The sequence below is a fragment of the Diabrotica virgifera genome, chromosome 9 (assembly GCF_917563875.1).
Source record: "Diabrotica virgifera virgifera chromosome 9, PGI_DIABVI_V3a".
Lineage (NCBI taxonomy): Eukaryota > Metazoa > Arthropoda > Insecta > Coleoptera > Chrysomelidae > Diabrotica > Diabrotica virgifera.
In genome coordinates, this window is record NC_065451.1 from 189,783,857 (window position 1) to 189,807,684 (window position 23,828).

A 23,828-nucleotide genomic window follows, 5' to 3' on the forward strand; every position below is an offset into this window, starting at 1 on the left:
ATTCCAATGACCTTTGATAATGATTGATACATTTTAATTTTTATTACATTTCGATATAAATAAATAAATTTGTTTATTGCAAAATAAAAACACATACTCTATTCTTTGAAATAACACTTTTTTTAGCAAAAATTTTCTTTGTTCATATATTTTAACTTAGAGAATAAAAGTTTATTATTTTTAAACATATGCAACTGTTTAAACAATATTTCACAAACAATAATAAAATTAGTTTGATTTTTGTGGAATTAAAATATTAAAATACAACAAAATATAGAGTAAGAAAATAATATATTAGATAAAGATTGGAAGAAATTTTGGTGGAAATCAACTTGTGTGAATCGAACACCAATGTCCTGCGCGTAGCACCAAAAATTAATGTTTATTTAAAAAATTTCCTGACGCCGTGGTAATTAATCGATTTTAATTTTGCAAATTGCAAATAAAAGGTACAGTACACTTCTGTAAGCAAAAAAAAATTCAACTTGCTATCTGCTTTATTTTCAGTCCGGCAACATTAAAAAAAAAATGAATTTTTTTTGCGAAAGCTGGATTGCAAAATTTATTTGTACCCCAGTTATTGTATAACTTCTACTAAAATGTAACCAAAAATATTGTGCGCTTTTTTTTAATTGCGATTTTCATTTGTTAAATTTGCAATTTTTATTAATTTTTAATTTTGTAGCTTAGGATATTGATTTTAGAGAAAAACTTTTTAATAGAAAGTTGTAGTAAATTAAAAAACCTACAAATTGAGGTACGGTAAGTTTAATTTGGTTAATTGGTTATTGCAAAACAGCCTGCGAAAAGTCCAAAATGGCCGTTTTTTACAATTGCATTATTTATTGTACAAATAATTTTTTTTTATTTTTTAAAGCTTTAAATGAAGATCTTTCGATTCCAAACATAAAAAAAATTTTAAAGCCAGATTAATGAATTTGTTGCTTAGATATTATAAATTGTTTATCCCAGGAGGTCAAATGTCGAAGGCTATAACTTTTTGAAAAAAAAAAATCGTAGAAAGTTAGTGAAAAATCCAATCTCCTTTGAAAGAGTTATGTTTTCATATTCTGATAATAAATGCGTAAAACAATTGTAAACCTCTAATTTTTGGATTTGAAAATAAGGGGGCAAATTTCGTTATAAACATTTAGAGCTGAAGCGGCCCTGTACATCCTATGAGTTTTTAACTTACATATTATTGTTGCTGAAGATGAAACAGAGATTTATAAAAAAATAAAAAATTTCTACGACCAACTAAAGCCGAGATAATTGTTTTTTTTTTTTCTTAAATCATAGTGCCTTTATTTATAATAATTAAGAATTTATTTTACAGTCATTGACTAAAGAAAGACTTATGTTATCTTAAAATAAAAATTATTATAAAATAGAATTACACTTAATTATTAAAAATTATTTTTTAAATCGGTGCTTTTGCAAGCGGCCGAATTTTTGCAAATCGCCCGGCTCGCTTCAAATCCGCGCGCTCGGAAAATTTGTACGTAACTTGTATTACATTTTGACAGAAAACAATTTAATATTACCATTATGATATACAGTCTATTTACCACTGTATTTGTTTTTCTTGATAAACTTTTATATGTGAAATCCAAAAAGAATAGTCACTACAAGAAGAAAAATTTTATATTTTATATTATAGTAAGAAGTAACATTATTATTATTATATTTATATAACAATGAAAAAATTAAAATATATTTCATATATATGTATCATTTTTGTAATATTATTTCTTCAGAAATGAAATTTCACATATAAAAGTTTATCAAGAAAAACAAATAAAGTGGTAAATAGACTGTATATTATAATGGTAATATTATTAAATTGTTTTCTCTCCAAATTTAAGAGGATCGGTACGTATTTTCGGCTGCAATGCTATTCAAATGGGGATTCATTTTTTTCGAATCCTGAGAAAACTAATAAGTATTTTTGAAAAATTTAAACGCAAAATGAAAGATTACGTTATTAGCGAGGGCCGAAAGTCCCTGAGAACTTCTATAATGTTTATTTTAATAAGTTACAGGGGTGAAAAACTAAGAGAAAATTTAGTGTGATTTTTAATTTCAAATATATCATTCAAAATAAACTTTTTATTTATTCTAAGGGACTTACGGCCCTCGGTAATAATTTAGTCTTTCATTCTGCGTTTAAATTTTTCAAAAATATGTATTGGTTTTTTCAGGATTCGAAAAAAATGAACACAATGCTGTGGTAATATTTTCCAAATTTATCTTTGTCGTACAACGCACTCAGCCGAATATAATATTGTCAGCATATATTGTCAGTCAGACACTGACAATCAGTGACAATTTTAAATATTTGACATTGCATCGGGAATATGTTGAGTTATTGATTAAATATTATTGATATATGTATAGTGTATTTGATAAATAATTGATTTAAGACGTTAACTTAACAAAAAGTTATTTATTGTGTATTATTTGTGGAATATCCAAGCAGAGAATACATCAGGATAATATATTCTGTGATCCAAGTATTTTGTTGTTAGAGATGTTCAAAATTGTAAGCGTTTCATAACAATATATTATTAAAAAATCACTTTAACACTTTACCTCTTTTCTCGATTGAGTATTAGTCTTTGATGTACAAATAAATTACTACAATCACTGAATATATATTTAGTGAAAAAATTATCACATTTATTAACTGACTTAATAATTTGCAATTATAAAATAACAGTTATCCAAGAACATTCAAAACTCAAAACCCATCTCTTTAAATTAATGATGACATTTTCAAGTAGAATGACATTCTAGTAATGTTTACATATCCATACCAGTATGAATTTTACTACACGTAATTTGCCGTGTAAAGACAGAAAAACTAGGGATACTCGTAAAATATTTGCGAATTATGTACCCATAGCCTTAATACAAGCTACGTAAAAATTTTCCGACCGCGCGGATTTGAAGCGAGCCGGGCGATTGGCAAAATTCGGCCGCTCGCAAATGCACCGATTTTAAAAATAATTTTTAATAATTAAATGTAATTATATTTTATAATAATTTTTATTTTAAGATAATATAAGTCTTTCTTTAGTCAATGACTGTAAAATAATTTCTTAATTATTATAAATAAAGGCACTACGACTTAAGAAAAAAAAAACAATTATCTCGGCTTCAGTTGGTTGTAGAAAATTTTTATTTTTTTATAAATCTTCGATTTGTCTTCAGCAACAATAATCTGTAAGTTAGAAACTCATAGGATGTACATGGCCGCTTCAGCTCTAAATGTTTATAACGAAATATGCCCCCTTATTTCCAAACCCAAAAATTATCTCGGCTTCAGTTGGTCGTAGAAAAATTTTAATTTTTTTATAAATCTTTGTTTCATCTTTAGCAACAATAATCTGTAAGTTAAAAACTCATAGGATGTACAGGGCCGCTTCAGCTCTAAATGTTTATAACGAAATTTGCCCCCTTATTTTCAAACCCAAAAATTAGAGGTTTAAAAATATTTTACGCATTTATTTACATCAGAATATGAAAATATAACTCTTTAGAAGGAGATTAGATGTTTCACCAACTCTCTACGATTTTTTTTCAAAAAGTTATAGCCTTCGATATTTGACCTCTTGGGATAAACAATTTATAATATCTAAGCAACAAATTCGTTAATCTGGCTTTACATTTTTTTTTATGTTTAGAATTGAAAGATCTTTATTTTAAAGCTTTAAAAAATAATAAAAAAATATTTGTACAATAAATAATGCAATTGTAAAAAACGGTCATTTTGGACCTTTCGCAGGCTGTTTTGCAATAACCAATTAACCAAATTAAACTTACCTACCTCAAATTGTAGGTTTTTTAATTTACTACAACTTTCTATTAAAAAGTTTTTCTCTAAAATCAATATCCTAAGCTGCAAAATTAAAAATCAATAAAAATTGCAAATTTAACAAATGAAAATCGGAATTAAAAAAAAGCGCACAATATTTTTGGTTACATTTTAGTAGAAGTTATTCCTGGCATCGTCCTTTACAACACCTGATCGGTTTCAAAAATTCCTGAATTATATCCTAAAATCGACCTATTTTTCACCCACAGCCTGGGGTATTGACAAAATCTATTAAACCGATCTTAATGAAATTTACAGTGTTGTTTAACTATATAATAAAGTTTTTCTGGGTAAAATATTAAGGTCCTAAGTGTAGCATAAATGGTTGAAAAACGTAAAATGCGAATACTTGTTTTTGTATGGTTTTATTCGCAATTATTGCCATTTTGCAACACGGGTGACTACTTTTTAAATTTATAACCAATTTTATGTTGTAGGAAATTTAATTACACAACTTTTATGTGAGTACAACTTTTCCCAGAAATGAATAGTTTTAAAGTTATAATCAAAAAACCAATAAAAAATCGAATTTTTCCTTCATATTTTGACATGTTGATTATTTAAACAATGTTCCGGACCATTTTGAATGGGAGGATAACTCAAATATTATTATTTGAGTTATTTTCAAGCAATTTCTGCAAAAAAATTTGAGTCACCTCTCAACGTCCATCTCAAAACAGATGCGCCCTGGACTATTATTGCTTGTTATCGAATCCGTTGCAATGTTCCGTGCAAAACTGTTGTAACTCTGTTACATTAGAGTTACAACAGTTTTGCACGGAACTTATGTCCAAAAACGCAAAATAGTTAAACTGTTGTTGTTGTTGTAATATTTAGCCCATTAAGCATTTGAAAGTTATTAAAGTTTTACAGGGGATAGATATGCATGTTTACAATCGAATTCCATGATTACTTCATTTTCATAAAATTTTGAGTTACTGCAGTCTTGCACTGAGGGAGCGATTTTTTTGATTACATTTAATTCTTACCAACGCACGGTATAGTTTCATTCTTCATGTAAATCTACAATGTTGCCAAAAAACTAAATTTAAGAAGAAAATAGAAAAGTCCCAGATACAGAATACATTATTAAAAATAATAATATACACTAATTTAAATCTGAAATCTTGCCTTATTAGAACCTTTCTCTGTTAACATCGCATGTCTCTGCCTTCCACAATTTACAAGGCATAGAGACGACGAATATAAGGCATAGAGACGACGGCAGAGAAAACGGAAAGGATTCTACAATAGGCAATCACATTACGTTTTCATTCGTCTAGGAAAAGGTACGAGAAAAGGTTCTTAGTAATTACAATCTGAGTAAAGATGGAAGTGAATTATATTTTTGTATATGTCGTCTCTATGCCTTGTAAATTGTGGAAGGTAGAGATTTAGGATGTTAACAGAGAAAGGTTCTAATAAGGAACGTTTTCAGATTTAAATTTCTTCTTTCTTTCTTTCTTTCTCCCCGTCCTTGTACCCTATCAGGGTGTCGGATTTGGGATCGCTATTTTAATTTGCATTCACCCATCTCTTCCATTCTTTTCTGTTTTCCGGCATTATTTTTAATTCCTCAAGTGATTTTCCTTTAACTTTTCCCGCCTCTACTATTTGCTGTATCCACACCGAGAGAAAAAAATTCTTGACATAAAGAAACTATATTAATATTTAAGAAAGATCGACTTGGCATATTGCCTAAGAAATATATCTTTGTATGTAAGATATAATTTTCTAAAATATTTCAAATAAATTCTACTATAGCCAAAGAAATATATCTTAAACATGATTGAATTATCACTTTCTGGCAAACTTCAAACCCATTTATCAGAAAGAAATTACACTTGATGTTAATTAATTTTATTAGTCATAAAAATATATTTTCTACACATTAGAAAACTATTCTTTCTGAGCAATAATATTTCTTAGTAAGGATTGTTATTATTTTACTATTAATAATTAATTTATTTAATGCTAAGAAATATATTTCGCAGAGATAAACGTATATTTAGAGTTAAGTTAATATTTCTTGAAAATAAAGTGATATTACATAAGGCGAAATAAATCATTGTGATAAGGTAAAATCATTATTTATTAATAAAACAAGATATAAAACTTATTATTACATACAAATATTTTCTCCACTCTTAAACCACTGGCTTCTACACAACAATAAAAGGATAGAGGCAAATCCAACCTCCTCAAATTTTCTTTCTTTTGTTAATAGCACTTTGTATATCAGCAATTCACTAAAACAAAATCGTTATGTAGAAAGAGTAAACTTACTTTAATAAATTTTTTTTTATAAAGATATAGATATTTATTTTGAAAAATTTAGGAAATACAAAAAAAAAACAAATACACGGCCCCACATAAGAACTATTAATACTAATAATAATCAATCATATTTAGTTCAAACATGGCATTATTTAACCTACACATCTTTGTTTATTTTTTTCTTTTTGTTAATGAAATATTAATTATTTATCTGTATAATATTAAGTCACACAATAAACATTGTTTAGCTAAAACAAGAGGGAAAATACAACAAATGTAAAACATTGAAGCAGACATAATAATATGTAATTTTCTTAATTTTTATAATCTGAAAGAGACAGCATACCTAATCATTAAGAAATTTTATTACGGGAAAGTATTATTAGTTTACATCTAAGTCATTGAATACATATTAACTAATTCACGGTTTTCGGCAATAACATTTCTTAACCATAAACATATATTTCTTTTAGACTAACTGATTTCTTTATCTCAAATAAATTAACAGAAATACTCCTCAGCGTTGCACCCGCCATGTTTGATATAGCGTTGTATTGTATATTTTTATAGAAGACGATACATTCAAGAAACCTATTATAGTTGATACATAAGTATACACATTTTTATAAAGGTACTTACATGTATGAAGTTCTACCATTTCTAGAAGGCCCCGCAGTTGGTTAATAACTCCTTTCTTAATATTGTTCTGAAGCTATATATTATATCATTCTGTCCCAGCTTTAAATTGTGGCATATTTCCCAGTTAGAATAATAAGCTCAGAGTCGTCCATCATTATACCTAAAAAGCATATAAAGATACTATTATGTTTCTTTTTTAACCATTCGGATACGCAACAATATTATTATTACATCTTAAATTACTCAATTTACTTTTATTTAATACCTATATATGTACGTACCTTCAAAATATCCGTTAATTTTTAAAGTACACCAATAAATCCAACATCCATCTATATGAACATGAACATATCACGCCATCTTGACAATCACTGACGACTAAATAATCATAAATAGTTAATCTGCGCAATTCTTTTGTGGAAGAAAATCTCTTTGCAAGTAACATTTCGGCATTAATGACAAAGTTTTTATTTTATAACCACAGTTACCACAGAGGGTATTTCTGAAGAATTATTTCTTGTGGTTTAAAATATTTATTTGATTGCAAGAAAATTTCTTGTTCACAAATATAAATATGGATTAACTTAACATTATATTTCTTATACTGCAAAATATTTGTAGTTTTCAATTTAAGAAATAAAAACTTTAGGATAAGAAAATTAAATGTAACCATTAATGCATTTCTTAGTATTGAAGAAATTATCTGTAAGAAATTATTGAGTTGTGTTTAAAAAACTCGTTTCTTTATATGTGAACCGCTATGTTTAAGTTAATAGGATATGTTAAATTTTAAGAAATATTGCTCAAAGAAATCGGTGTTTTAGGAGAAAAGAAATTGTTCTCTCGGTGCATTTTTTTCTTGGTCTATCTCTTTTCCTTTTTGCAATGTTCCTTGCTTCGTGGATTCTTCTCGTAATTCTGTTGGGTTGCATCCTCATCAAATGCCCATACCAATTAATTTGTCTCTTTTTTAGTTTATTCATTATTGGTTCTTGGTTGGCCATTCTCCTAATAGTCTCGTTGCTTAATCTATACCATTTTGTCTTTCCAACTATCCTTCTTAAATGTCTCATCTCCATTGCATTTATTCTGCTCTTATGTTTTTCCAGAATTGTCCAGTTTTCACTTACGTATAGCACAGTCGGTATCACTATTGTGTTATATATGTTTATTTTTGTCTCTCTTGCAAGTTCTCTTTTCCCCAGTATTGGGGCTAAAGCATAGTATAACTTGGTTGATTTCTTTGCTCTATTTGTTATTTCCCAGTCTATTTTTCCGTCGTTAGTAATGATACTTCCCAGGTATTCGTAAGTTGTAACTATTTCCAGTGCTGAGTTTTTGCATTTTATCTTTATTTCATTATCTTCTTTGCCGTTGATTATCATTATCTTACTTTTTTCCTCGTTTATTTCCATTTTTAGCTCTTCTATTTCCTCTACCCATATATCCATTAGTTTCTGCATTTTGTTCTCGGAATCTGCTATTAGTACTATGTCGTCCGCATACATTAAGGACTCTATTGTTACCGGTTGTAATCTATGGTATCCTATTATTGTCTGTAGTTGGTTGGTTCTTGCTCTAGTTTTTCTTAATAATTCATTCATTACGATTATAAATAGCAAAGGGCTGAGACTATCTCCTTGTTTAATACCTCTATTCCAATTAAATTCTTCTGATCGTTTTAAATTTAGATTCAGATTTAAATTTATGTATATTAATATTTTTAATAATATATTCTGTATCTGGGACTTTCCTATCGGTAGAGTTCTCATAGTGGATTTCAATCTATTTTTGAAATTCCCCTTAAAAAGACAATTTCGTTTCATTTTGATTCAGAGACAGGCAAGCATCTGCACTGATGAAGTTTATAACTGAAACAGCGATGTTTGTAGATTATGCCTTGCCTCTGAATCGAAATGAAACATAAATTGTCTTTTAATTCACTTCCATTTTACTCAGATTGTGAGCACTAAGAACTTTTTCTCGTACCTTTTCCTAGAAGAATGAAAACGGAATGTGATTGCATATTGTAGAATCCTTTCCGTTCTCCATATTCGTCGTCTCTATGCCTTGTAAATTGTGGAAGGCAGATATTTAGGATGTTAACAGAGAATGGTTCTAATAATTTATTTATTTATTTATTTATTTATTTATTATTCAAACAAACTATTAGTTTTTTTACATGAATAAATATTACTTATATACATAGTTTCAAAGTACAGAGTATACATTCATCAGTAATTAATTAAAGAAAAGTAAACATCAATAAAAAAAAATAACAAATATATAGCTATTATGAAGAACTGTAGAGTATGAACATCATCAACGGTAGTGAAAGCTGTAAATTTATTAGATGGACAAATTAATAATTCCAGTATTTTGTATTTTGACAACGAAACCCGATTTGGGCTTCGAAACGTTAATAAATTCATTTTTTAGTAAAATTGTGGCTTATTTCCCATAAAAAAATACGTAATTATAAAAATGCCACAAGGAAATAGCTTCAGAACAACATTAATAATTCCAGTTACTATTTTCAATCGAAACTTAGCAGGAGAATCAGCCCAATTTAAATTGAATAATTCATTAAAGTGGTTTGCCAACCGGAACATGGTTACAAGAGGTGATCTATTGGTCGAAAAAACTTGAGGTATGTGAAACATAGGGCTAGAGCGCATTCTTCTGGCTGGTACGTTAAATTTAACCAATTCAAGCAATTCGGTAGAATTAATTTTATTATTAATGATCTTGTATAAAAAAGTCAATACAGAGATTTGCCTCCTATTCTCTAGCGATAAAATTTTAAATTTTTTTCTTAGGCTTGATGTTCTAACAGTATGATAATCAGGATACCTACGGAATTTTCTTAAATAAAGGGACCTCAAAAATTTATTTTGTATTTTTTCTAACCGCTCTAAATTAGTTTGATACTCTGTGTACCACACTTGTAACCCAAATTCTAATTTGCTCCTTACTAGAGAATAATATAATATTTTGAGCGTATTTATGTTAGTAAAGTTATTTGACTGTCTTATTATATAACCCAATGTTCTATTTGCAGATTTTGCGATATTTTTAATGTGGTTACTAAATGATAACGTACTATCGTACGTTATCCCTAAATCTGTTTTTTCTGAGTCCCGCTGTAGACTTTGTTCATTCATTAGGTAATCGAATAAGCACGGATTTTTTTTCGCGTTATTGACAATACAGAACATTTATTTATATTAAAATGCAATTTATTTTGACAACTCCATTCATACACCTTGTTTATGTCTTTCTGTAACATGACACAATCTCTAACTGTTTCAACCCACCTGTACAATTTCAGATCATCTGCAAACATTTGATACATAAAATATTTAAATACCTTAGGTAAATCATTTATAAAGAGTAGAAACAGTAGTGGCCCTAGGTCGGATCCTTGCGGAGCCCCCGAATTCATTTCATATTTTCCAGATGTATTCCCATTGTGTTTAACTACTATGCCTCTATTTTCTAAGTAATTTTTTATTAATATAAGAAAGTTTATTGATAGTCCGTATCTGCTTAGTTTTTTTAACATAATATCATGATCCACTTTATCAAAAGCTTTTTTGAAATCCGTGTATATTACATCAAGTTGAGATTTACGTTCAATAGTTTCTAATGCATCGTTAGTAAAAAGGAATAGATTGGTATTACTTGATTTGTTAACAACAAAGCCGTGTTGATGTGGTACTATAAAATTTTCAACATAACGATACAGTTTACAATAAATTATTTGTTCCAACAATTTAGCTGGAGAGCACATAATTGATATAAGCCTATAATTTTCAACGTTCATTTTATTCCCGGATTTAAATATGGGTGAGACAAGTCCCGTTTTCCACATTGAAGGAAATACATTAGTTGATAATATAAGGTTGTAAATATGTAGTAAGGGCTGTCGCACCCACTCACCACACGCTTTGAGCATAAAAGCAGGTATTCTGTCAGTTCCCGCAGATTTCTTAGGTTTTAATTTATTTATCGCATTATTGAAATCAGTCTCATCAACTGAGTCTAAAATAAAAGTATCATTTGTTATATCTATATCTCTATTAAAATTTAAATTATAAGAAGGTTTCTCATCTGCGTATACTGATGCAAAAAATGTTGCAAAACTTTCGGCAGTCCGTTCTTCCGGTATATCTTGTCCGTTGTAATAATATTTATCACTGTTAAACGTCTTATTCTTATTTCTAATATAATTCCAAAAATTATTTACATCAACACTTATCTCATTTTCTATTTTATTTATATATTCTTTTTTTTTTTCGTCTTAATTAATTTACTTACCTCTTTTCTACATTCTATATATTTGTTTTTGTAATGATCAGATATATTTTTTAATTTTCCGTATCTGTCTTTTTCTTTTAGCGCCCTATTTATGTCAGTTGTAAACCAAACCGGTCTTAATTTCGTATTTTTATGAAAAACATTTTTTGGAACGCACTCGTCAACAACCCTATTCCAGCTATCATAAAAATTTAGTACAGCCTTGTCTACATCAAATTTTTCTTCCAATACCGCATCCCAATTCATGTCCCTAACACGTTCACTAAAGGTTAAAAAATCAGCTTTTTTATAATTTAGTCTAGTTACAATTTCCGTATTCTTTGGTGTAATGCTTCTTTCTATATTTATATTAATCTCAAGCGAGGGATGATATATATCTTCATTAACAAAAGGCAAAAAGTCCCTATTTACTACAATATTTCTAAAATTATTTTCAGATGATATTACCAAGTCCAACGTTCTGTCCTGAAAGTTTTTAATGTTATTATATAATACATACCCATTAAAATCCATAAATTCTTGAAAAATTTCTAAAATATTATTGGATACGTCTAAGTTATATACAGTGCCCGTGATGGCTTTTATATTAAAATCTCCGAAAATATACGTATTATCAGAATGTTTTAGATTATTCTGTAAAAATACAAAAACCGCTTCGTATACATGAGATGGGCTTTTGGATGATAAGGAAAGCTTTTTCTATGGAGTCGAACTTTGGGCAATAGTGAACAACTGCAGGATATATTCTCGATACAGAATGCTCATACATAATATTTATAAGAAAGCTACAATTAAAATACAAATATAGTCGGTTCGCTAAGCTCAGACACAACTGGCTAGTGATTTTAATAAGTAACTGCCAATTTGGTAAAATTGCTAAAAAAATCATTACTAAATAGTTAATAATCACTAAGTAGGTAGTTAGTAGTTTTGCCAAGTTTGTCAAAATTGGCCAAAAACAAAACAAAAATACCTACTAAAATCACAAGCCAGTTGTGTCTGAGTTTAGCTAACCGACTATAGATGAGATAGTTGATACTTCTAATATTACTGAGTATATATTATTGTATGTTTTAGTTATAAGCGAAGAGTTAAGAAAACAGCAATCCTTCTTAAAGATGAACCAATGTCTGGATTAGAGAAGGCAATATGGTGGATCGAATACGTCATCAGGCATAAAGGAGCAAAACATCTTTGGCATCCAAACTTGGATCTACCTCTTTACAAGTATTTCTTATTAGATGTGTTTGCTTTTCTGTTGTTAGTCATTGTTGTCTTAAGTTTTATGATATACATGGTCTGTTACTTTTTGAGAAAAAAGTTTTTTAGCAGCTGCAAAGTTGTGAAAGTCAAAAAATGTTAATTTTTTAATATAAAACTCATAAAGATATATTTTACTTGTATTGCTGTATAATATGCAGGTAAAAATTTATATGAATATTAATATAATAATAATGTTACGTCTATTTTTTAGTATTTACCTTAAATGCCTCGCCAAATAAGGCCATCGGCATGGTATAGTACAGGGGTGGCCAAACTGTGGCTCGCGAGCCACATGTGGCTCTTTGAAGGATTATTTGTGGCTCTCAATAAATAATGTCCTGAATTACTTTCAATTTTTGTGTTTCAAAATGTCTTAAATTACTAACAACAAATTTAAATAACTAAGTGTAACATTAGGACTTTGACAAGGAGACCCCTTCACCGTTGCTATTCAATTTGGCCTTAGAATATGTAATAAGTAAAATATCATCTCGACGCTGCCAAGCCAAAACGGCATAAACGCCAAAATGACCAGTTTTGAGGTAGATGCACGAAAAAATAGGATTTTAATTTCCGCACCAGACAGTCACCGCGGCATAACCGAAAACAAAGTGAAATAGGTGTAATATTGGTTTAAAGTTTTTATAAACGCCAGTCTAGTCACGCACGTGAAGGTCGACGTGAACACTGATTGACACAACCGCCAGTGCCCGTAAGGTTATCATTGTGTACAATTCGGTCCAGTAATAATAGTTAAGGTATGTATTTTTACAATTTTTATGGATAAGTAACATGATATTACTTACCTCTGCAATATTTTCAATTTGTATTGATTTTTGAAGCGTAAACACCCTGAATTTCTTTAAAAACTATGAGGCGTTTATGCCAAAACCAAATATTTACATCGTGGTTGACACAAGCGCCATTCCTCAATGGTATTCTTATGCAGGTTTCTTTTTTAAAAATTGCGCAAATAAAAAGTTTATTTTAAAATTTTTTATTGTAACTTTGTACTAGTGTAATGAACAATTCTTTTTGTACTACAGCATATAGTTCAAATCAATTTTATATAGCTAAAAATGGCGATCGATTTTTGGCGTTTATGCCATATTTGTGTTGCAGATGAATATCAGAAGTAAAAAAATAACGGCCTTACTAAATGAAAATAAACCATATACCGAAGCAGCACAAAATGATATACAGACTGGCAATAATTCCCCTATATTCCCCTTAGAGGTTTATGATATTTATAATGCCAACATTGCAGAAGCTTTTAGCAATGCCATTATCATAATTAAGGACCACCATACGTTGCAGCAGAAGAAGAAATATTTAGTCACGATCTCACATCATGTTTCTACTTAGCAGCAGATAATGGTTTGGGTTCCGGTATAAGTAGTGATCAAAATAAGGGAAATACAAGCAATCAAATCAATACGGATGTTGAACCAAATATTGACAGTGATTGTGAATTAGAATCCGCCGATTCAGAAACAACTGATGATTCTGATGAGGACATAAATCCCGATAATAAAAGAAAAAGAAAGTCAAAGAATAAAAATAAAAGCAAAATAGAAAACCATAGAAGTGAAGATTGTGATAATAATAATGAAGAAGATGGTATTGTTTGTAAAACAGACAAGAAGAAAAAACAAGAGTTTTTAAAAGATTCTGGAAGAGAATACATTAACGTCCGCGGAAAAATTATGAATAATTATTTCCTTATTTGTTTTATAAATTAAAAAATAAATATTTTTATGTAACTCTGATTTTTGTTTTTTCTTAGTTTTTAAGTTGTTGGTTTTTGAAAGTGTTTTTTGAGTTTTATTTTTATACCAATTTTTGTATAGCTCTTCTATTTGAGTATTATTTACTTTTAAGTATTTCATTCTAGCACCAAAAACATGGTTAAAGAATTTAGGGTTTTGTTTTTAACTTAGAATGTATTTTTGATTAATAAAAAATAAAACCTATCAAAACTCTTCGTAATTTCATATTTTTTCTTGTTGGCATAAACGACAATTTTTAATTTTTGTCTTTTTTTCATTAATGGCATATATCCCTTTTAAGCGCCATTTTGGCTAACCTTACAACAATGCGATCGACACAAACGCCAGAGGTAAGTTTGGCATATTCACCAATGTTATATCTTGATTGGACATAAGCGCCATTTTCTAGTTTTTAATTTATTTCACATAGTATTTTCAGCCACTTTAATGTTTACAAAATATTAAAATTTGTAAAAAAAATCACCAATTTTTTTGAGTCATTTTGCAGATAAGCAGAATTGGTAAAAATGAAAATAATCAGTTTTTTGTGTTTCCTGAAAATTCAAGTTAATGTCGTTTATGCCGTTTTGGCTTGACAGCGTCGATCTATCCCGTGGACTTACAGGGTAACAAATTAGGAGTAAAAAAATGGGGAAGAACCAAGAGGTACTAATCCCCATCAAATCTCGAAAGTTGGAATACTTTGGACATATTTTGCGAAATGAATCCAGATATGGCCTCCTATAAGCCATCCTGCAAGGAAAAATAGTTGGAAAGCGAGGTCCAGGAAGAAGAACATCCTGGTTAAGATCCTTAGAATCTGGTTCAACACAACATCTGTGCAGCTTTTTCGCGATGCTGCAGATAAAATAAAGATTGCCATGATGATCGCCAACATTCGTCATTGACAGGGGGATTTGCGAATCGAGGATCAAATTGCTGCAATTTGATGATGATTTAGATGCAGTCTCCCATTCTACAAAAGACGTGAGAGAGGTGTTTTCACAACTCGAGGTAGAAACAGGTAGTCACGGCCTTCGAATAAATGAAGAGAAGACGAAATACAACTGAATTGGTGACTCTGTATGGTACCGAAAACATCGTCAGACATATAAAAGCTTAGATAAGATGGACAGATCATGTAGTAAGATCAGAAGAAGACAGAGTGTTAAATACAGCGTTTTTGAAGATCAGTGGCCGTCCCAGAAAAAGATGGAAACATGATGAAGAATCGAAGTACCCTGAATTAGTAAAGGCGGCTTATAGCATTATTTGAAACAATGATGTGAATAATTTTATTTCACTTTAAAATTCGTGAAATCCAAACAGCGAGAGAAACATTTGATACCTTTTTGCACTTTTTAAATAATTGTTTAGTTGCGGCTCCCGAAAAATTTCAAATTTTGAAAAATGGCTCGGACTATCAAAGAGCTTGGCCACCCCTGGTATAGTACCACTACCTTAAATTTCGAACCCAGGAAATCCTCCTACGTCCCACATTTCTCTTTCCCGAGATTTTTCCTTGGATTATGAGTCATAGCAGGGATTACTTTTCCCCTCTCATAATATGACCTAGATATTCCAGTTTTCTCGTTTGTATGGTTTTTATGACTTCGCATTCCTTCATCATCTTCAGCAAAACATCTTGATTTGTTACTCTCTCTCTGTCCATGGTATTTTCCACATTCGCCTGTAGCACCACATCTCGAATGCCTCAATGTTTTTGATGTTTGTCTTTTTTATTGTCCAGGCTTCCATGCCGTAACCACACGTACTATACCAAAACGTAAATATTAAAAAAACAAATTTACCACAACCAGTTGATGCTTTTAAAATATATTGATATACAAATAAATTAAACCAAGTCTAAACGTTCAGTACTGATGGTGACATTATTTTGGTACTTGTCTGGGGAAATCTTTATTCAGATCAGCAAGTACGTATGCTACGGAAGCCCATAAGGCTGTGGCTCTATCTAAGGCTGCAGGATCAAACACGTCCATGGTGTCCGCCTCAGTGTGATGATACCAAAAGTAATTTTCATTTCGATTTAGCAAACTTGCAGTTGGTAAAATGTTCTTCCATATTGCAATATCGGATCCTGCGGAATCGACTAATTTGGTCTGTGTTGCATTTATTGGAGCCAGTAATCTGCAAATATTAAATGAATGTAAGGCAGGAATTGATTACATATACCTGGTAGATAAATTAAATTAGAATTTAGAAGTTAAGGATATTTCTGGGGCTTTGCGAAACTACATTAAACATTGGTCTAAAAATAAATGAAGAAAAAACAAAATACATGGTCGTCTCAAAACAAGAACGGCGGCGAATAAGACAAAACATTACTATAAGGCTACGGCTCCACGGGCGGGAAATTGACGCTAGCAGTAGCGGGAAAATTACGGCAGCAGCACAGCTGTAAAATCTTGGCTCCACGAGAACGACAATTTACAACATGCATAGCGCCGCATCTGGCCGCATCTTGGTTTGTAGTGGTTTCATGCAGAGTCGGCGATAAAGGGCCTGCGATGGATGCACTGCAGGCGGGCGCTCTTATTTGACGAGCGACAAGACACAATACTGCAGTTGAACAGTGGATTGTGGATTCAGAAATCGGCTAGTTGAACCCCAGAATTTTATAATCCGTCTTTACAATAGCCGAGTTGATTTCCGAAGATGGGTAAATTGATTCCCGTTGCCATCTGGGGCTTGGTCGGTGTACTTAATGTTTTCTAGGAATGAGAAAACAATAAATTATTTTATAACATATTGGTAGGGGAGCAAAGTATGCTAAATGTGCAGTCACTCGAGCGTTATGGGGACCTATTGGGTTGTGAAGAGTAGGTCCTAAAACCAAAAAAAGTTAAGTAAAGTTTTCCATTTTAGTAGGCGCTTGCCATTTTTTAATTTAATTTTCCATTTCCAACAATCGTTTTTTCCGATTATAACGCCATCTATCCATAATTCGAAAAAATGTTTCGAATAAAAGTTACTTATTTTTACGTAAGGAATCCAAATCTGCAATAAAAAATGGGGGCTTCGATTTAAGATTTTAAAGTAACCCCCCACCCCACCTCCGTGGGGGGTCGTGTTTGATGCCATTTGGTAGATTTTTCAAAAATATTGAATAAGTGTATTTTACAATTTTTCGATCTGATGTTCATTTCTCGAAATATCGCGGGATTCGTAATTAAAATATTAAATTTACCCCCCACCCCTCTCCCTGGGAAGTCATGTTTGGTATCATTCGATAGATTTTTAAAAAATATTGAGCACATATTTTTTAGTTTTTCGATCTGTCATTCATTTTGCGAAATATTCGCTTTTTTCTTGCGAAACTTTGGGACTCCCCCATTTCCTTACGCCCGGCTCAAATCGTCAGATTTTTGAAATATACACTCTTTTGCATGTACTTAACTTACCTTATCTTCATCTGACAATTTCGAGTTTTTTTAAAGATAGATTTTTTTTTTCGGGCCCCCCTTAACGAACTCCCCTGTGTTAAGAGCCAATATATGGTAGAGGTACATCTGCAGGGTACCAGGTTTCTCCCCATATGATAATCTGACGCGCTCGAGTAACTGCAAAAATCCCCGCTTGGGCTCCCCTACCATATAGTTTTGTTACAAAAATGTATACCTATATATTTATAATAAAAAATATATCCTACATTGACATGCTAAATCTATGCTAAGGTATTTAAATGCCAGTCTAGGGGTATTATGTACGTTTTTGTCTATTTGGCAATAAGAAGAAAACCAAAGGTACTATCCCTTGCAAGATAATTCGGATGGAATTCCCCAGATTTTTTTGTGCTTGATATCGGCCCAGTCTCTTAATCTGGGGAATTCCATTCGAATTATCTTGCAATGGAGAATATATATAGACCATGGACGGAGAACATTTACTTAAAAGAACTTTGGGCAATATTCAAAAGTTCTATCTATATTCATAAATGGTGTCCAAACCTGTTAAAAATTGTAAAATGCTGTTACAGGAAAACATAATAGTTTGGTTTTCTATGTCGTTTACCATTAGAAAATCCTCGTTTTTGTTGGTTTTCACCTAGAAATGTTTTAATGTTTATGAGTTTCTTCCATACTTTTTGGTAATTTAGGCAGAAGAGATCGTCGGGCGTTATACATATTTTCGGACCAATTCCACATCTTTGGTAGTCAAGGTACTAATATCGCCATTTCGTAATTCCTCATGCAAAATTTTCATATCACCCATTTTCATAGGTCCACTGACATCTTCTACGGTCTTTCGCTTCAAGGAGTTACTTAACATTTGACGATTGAGCACATCTTCGTTTAATTCACAATGATTGTGGTCATCCATAATTTCCGTCACTACGTTGTCCCCTTGGGTTTTTAAAAATGCTTTACATTTTTCTTTTGTCTGCGCACAAAAAAATCAACGCTTGTCATCATGCCGTCATTTTTTAAAGATTTGTGAAAACGCTATTTGAAGCCATTCCTGAGAAGACTAATAAATATTTTTGAAAAAAATAAACGCAGAATTAAATATTACAGTATTATCGAGGGTCAAAAGCCCCTGAGACCTTCTATAATGTTTATTTTAATAAGTCACTGGGGTAAAAAAAATGAAACTTCCTGTTTATTCTAAGGACTTTTAGCCCCCCGTATTAATGTAATATTTCATTCTGTGTTTAAATTTTTCAAAAATACTTATTGGTTTTCTCAGGATTTAAAAAAAAATGAATGCGTTTAAAAATATTTCGATCAAAATTATGCGCCTACGGTCTCAAATAGGGTTAAAGTGTTATCCATTTTTGTAATCAGTATTTCAAAAGCTTTTAAATGAGGTGTCACATGATGTACTTTCCCATTTAAAAAAATCAAAGTTATGTCTGTCACCTGAAGAGGCATCGCGTAAAGTTCGAAACATTGATGCTATATTATACTATGATTATTTTAAAAATCGACCTGTCCCAGTGTTTTGCTTATGTGCTAAAAATAAATAAGTTAATAAGGGGGTAACACTTATTCGAGCGCACTGTATGTATTACATTTTATATTTGATTATCATAAATGCATAAGCAATAAAATAATTACAAATTAAAAGCTATTAAAAGGTAATTGGAAGGATTACGATTCCCGGGATTCAATTCGACCATCTAAATATTTTATCCCTTCTTAATTTAGATATTTACCTCCGCCCCTGTAAATTACTGTAAAAATGGGTCTGGACTTATCCATCTGCGACATGACCTTGACGACGCGTCTTTTACCGATCTTGAGCGATAGTTTACAGCATCGTGGAGCCGCCCAGTATTATCGTTGTTGGTTTCATTTATCACTCTTCATTTTGCTGCTACTGCTAGCGTCAATTTCCCGCCCGTGGAGCCGTAGCCTTGGAGCCGTAGCCGTGGAGCCGATTCCCGTGGAGCCGTGGAGCCGTGGAGCCGTTTCCCGTAGCCGTGGAGCCGATTCCGACATCGACGGTAGGCGGCAGACGGCAACTGCAGGCGGCAGTAAGAGTTCTATAGATCATTTAACGTTAACACCAGGTGGCCAAATTTCCTTATTAAATAATAAGTTAATAGATGTTTTAGATTTTATACCTATTTTGAACGAAGAGCCAGTTGTTGTGTCGGCATCTTTAAGGAGTGCATAACATCTAATATATTCCTTAATGTCTAGCTTCTCTTTAATATAGTGAACCACTTGTACGGGGTGTACATTGGGGTCAAGTTACTAATAACTACAAAATGACATTTATCTTCTGTAATTTTTGGCTTTTGCTCTGGACTTGGTTCGAAATGTCGGGGCTCTTCAGTTTGGGTACTTGCGGTGGCATAATATGTATTTTTCTTCAATATCTCTTTTTTCGTTAGTATAGTAGATAGATTTCTGGTAAGACTGCTCATTTGATTCGAAATTTCACCGATATTTGAAGAGAGCCTTTCTAATCAAAACTTAATCTCAGTTGAATTTGTGTGTTGGATTTCAACCTTGATGGTCTCATCTGAAGTGCCGAAAAAACCTGACGATATATTGAAAATGTCGTGTTCCATCTGCCTTACAGATTTTAAAACCTTTTCGTCTGCGGTGTATATGGTGTACAGCAGAGGTGACAGGACTGCTCCCTGTGGCACTCTAGCCTCCGGGCTTCCGAGCTCGGACAGGACTTGTCCTATCCGGACCCTGAAGCTCCGGCCGCCCAAGTACGAAGAGATCAGCCTCGTCATCGCCCCGCTGTACCCATAACCTCGCATTTTATATATGAGCCCCTTATGCCATACTATGTCGAAAGCTTTGATTACGTCCAGGAATGCTGCTCCAGTGTACTGCTTGTCGTTGAATCCAGTTGCTATTTACTCAGTTAGTCTGAGTACTTGTAGCTCGCTGGAGTGCTCTGCTCTAAATCCGAATTGAGCTTCAGGGATTATCTCTAGTCTGTTTGTTTCCACTTGCAGTCTGCTGGGGATAATTCTTTCCACCATATTGCTAATCGCTGGGAGTAAGCTGATTGGCCTGTAGTTCTGCGGGAACGTGTGGTTCTTGCCAGGTATTGGAATCATTATGACATGGGCCTCTTTCCCTCTATTTGGGAATATTTTATATCTTAGTATCGCATTCACTATATTTGTAAAGTACACTATAGCTCTTATGGGCAAATATTTTAGGGCTCTATTTGTTATTTCGTCTAGACCAGGCGCTTTCCTCGGTGGACTATTTTTTATGTGTTAACTTATTTCTTCCGGTGATGTTGGGGGGATGATGTCTTCTGGATCGTCTGGTTCTTCTTCTTGCTCTTCGACTTCTTCCATGAAGTCTACATCTTCGTCTGGGTGGTAGTTTAGCCTGCATTCTCTTTCGAGTGAGGACCTCATCACCTCTGATTTTTCTTCTATGGTGTATACCATGCCGTTTTCTCCATGTAAAAGGGGTTATGGGTTTTCTGTCGCTTCTTATCATTTTCTGGAGCTTCCAAACATTTTTCATGTTTGAGTCTAATTCTTCCATCTCTTGTACGTAGTTGTCCCATTTTTCGCTGCGGTGTTGTCGAAGAGCCGTTTTGACCTCTCTGTTCAATGTGTTTGCCCAGGTTTTGTTTACTCGGTTTCTTGTTCTTCTGGCTATTTGCTTCGCTCTGTTTTTTTCCCTTATCAGGTCTTGTACTTCTTGTGGTATGTCTTTGAACGGATGATGTTTTCTAGCTCTAGGACTTTTTCTTCTATTTCTTGTGGATTATTTATAACTGGCACTATATTTATTCCTTCATTCACTAATCTTTTATAGTTTTCCACTTTATTTTCTTTTTTATTCTTTTCGGCGGGTTTGTTTCTTCCCATGTTCCTAGTTCTAGTAGAATGGGGTTCTGGTCTGTTGTTCCTTCGTTTAGGGTGATTAGTTCTGCTTGTAGTCCTAGATTTTTAGCCACAACGATGTCAATGTGGGTGGGAAGTCCGTTTTCTGGGAAATGTGTTGGTTCTTCTGGGCCCATTGCCACTGTGTCGTCATTATTTTCTATGTAGATATTTAGTAGTCGTCCGTTTCTGTTCGTAGCTCTATCGTTCCAGTTGGGGGATCTTGCATTTAGGTCTCCTATTATTATCGATGTTTCGGTGATGTTTAGGAATGCATCGGTCATCGTCCATTAATGGATCTTGCGGTCTTACGTAGGCTGATGTTACTCTGACTGCGCCTTGCCTTATTTTCACTTCTATTGTTGTTGCCTCCATGTCTACCAGTGGTGGAGTCGTGAATCTTGTATGTTTAATTCCCTTCTTGACCGTTCCTAGGATGGCCGTTCCTTCCGATCTTCTTGTGAGGTCGTTCCTGTATACATCGTATCCAGGAAACTTTAGGTTAAAGATCATTCTGACTAGGTAGTCTTCGTCTTGGGGGATCGCTGTGTTGTTCTGTGTTTGTTGTTGTTGTTGTTTGTTTGTGTGGCTTGGGCGTAGGAAACCCCGGTTGCCTGCTGTTATCTGGTCGTTTGTTGTGGCCTCTGTGGTGGAGATCTTCCCCAGGTTGGGCACCTAGGACATCCTCTGTAGTTGGCTGGATGGCTTCCATTGCAGCCATCGGGAATGGTATTCCTCATCTAACGGGAAGGCTATCCATTGTAGCCTCTTGACTTTCTCTTTGGCGTTGTATGTCTTCGCGTACTCTTCCACTATCCTCACCATTTTTCTATAATCTTCCGGGCTTTTCGCCTAGATGAGGGTTTCCCTACCACTCTTGGAAATCCTGTTGGCCGGGTATACTTTTTGTGCTTGAGCTATGGTGAGGATAGCCCCTGTCTCGCTAACGCTCTGTAATTTCACAGGCGGTTTTCGATGTGGTGTTGCCTGTTGTTCGGGCAACACGGTGGTTTCTTCACTTTGGTTCGTCTCCATCTCTCTCTCCGAACCACTGGGATGCCGCAAGGCAAGCGCATCCCCATCTGTGTTAGTCGCTGGGTGGACTGGATCTACTGGTCCTTTTGGCAGGATGAGAGGGGGTGACATAGCCCTCATAGCTTCGTTGGCTTTTCTTTCCCATGACTTCGCCTCGTCTCCAGGGAGTGGTGGAAAGGCTTATTTTTTCTTATTCTGTTGTTCTGTCGGCGGAGATTTTTCATTTGTTTTTGGATTCGGCAGTTTTGAAGTTGAGGGCTTGGCCTGTTGATAGCTCTTGTTGTCCGCTGGCTTTTCGGCTTCAATCAGCTCGTCGAACCGGGCGTCTATTCGGTCTGTCAGCTTTAGGATCGTGTCATTCAGCTTGGCTATTTCCTTCTTCAGTTCCCTTATTTCGGTCCTCTGTTGGGCTATCACTTCTTCATTTGCCTTCAGCTGTTCTTGGTAATCAGCCTCTCTGCTTTTCACCGCTCCGTGGTGCTTTCCCATTAGCTCTTTCAGCATGCTTATTTCTTCCCTCGCTTTCGCGAGTTCGTCGTCGCTTTCGCTGTCTTCAGTCCTAGCTGTCCTAGCCCTTTTAGTTGTTCCTCTGGCTGTCTCATCTGCCTCGTCCTCGTCCATGACTTCTACTATCGGGTCTTCCTCGCTTTTTTCTTCGGATTTTTGCCTCGACTTTTTGCCTTTCTTCCTCCCTCGTTTTTGGAATTTAAATTCCTCGTCTCTCGCTTTTTCTTCTTTTGGCTGCTCATCCTCACTTGAAACGTCGGCTTCCTCGCTGCTTAGTTCCTGAAACAGGTTATGACCCACTTTACGTGAATCATCATAAATTGGCAAAGTGGCCATAGAGAGGGGAAGTGATCGAGATCTGGCTCGATCAGTCATCGGGGGCGGATACCTAATATTGTCGAGCCTTTTTTTCATCCGTCTGGCTCGAGAGACTGTAAACAAATTTATTGAGTTTAGAATATAAGGCTTTTTGTTTAGCATTTTTGGAAATAACGAAAGTAATTTGGTATCTCCTAGAATTTAACAAAATGGAAAAGTTGTATACAGAATAAATAGGTCCTTAAGAAATGAAAATATGGATGTTTGTGATTGGCGGAGATAATGGATGGAAGGGATGAGAGTGTTGAGTCTGATTTTGGTGAGAAAAAAAATGGTCACTGTAAAATGAATGTCTGGAGAGTACAGTCCAGTTTTTAAAAAGTGAGAAGTCGGTGTAAAGTGGTGAAATTGGCCTTTGCGAGCAGATCGTGGTGAAACGAAATCGTTGACCGAGTTGAGAAGTTAATTTTCCTTGTGTCCGAGG

The 23,828-nt window shown here is 33.2% G+C and overlaps 2 protein-coding genes across 3 annotated transcripts in view; one reads left to right on the forward strand and one right to left on the reverse strand.

The window, feature by feature from the left end:
- The window catches only part of LOC114329002 (UDP-glucosyltransferase 2), a 31,854-nt gene extending 17,715 nt beyond the window's left edge, over window positions 1-14,139 (forward strand). Inside the window, exon 4 of the mRNA XM_028278013.2 lies at window positions 12,191-14,139. Coding sequence (XP_028133814.1) covers window positions 12,191-12,476 — 286 coding nt within the window. The 3' untranslated portion in view covers window positions 12,477-14,139. The remainder of the gene's footprint in view (window positions 1-12,190) is intronic.
- Window positions 14,140-15,965: 1,826 nt separating this feature from the next.
- Window positions 15,966-23,828, reverse strand: part of LOC126892890 (carboxypeptidase Q-like) — a 39,780-nt gene continuing 31,917 nt past the window's right edge. For both annotated transcript variants that reach the window (XM_050662711.1, XM_050662712.1), the window contains one exon: window positions 15,966-16,296. In XM_050662711.1, coding sequence (XP_050518668.1) covers window positions 16,038-16,296 — 259 coding nt within the window. In that variant the 3' untranslated portion in view covers window positions 15,966-16,037. The remainder of the gene's footprint in view (window positions 16,297-23,828) is intronic.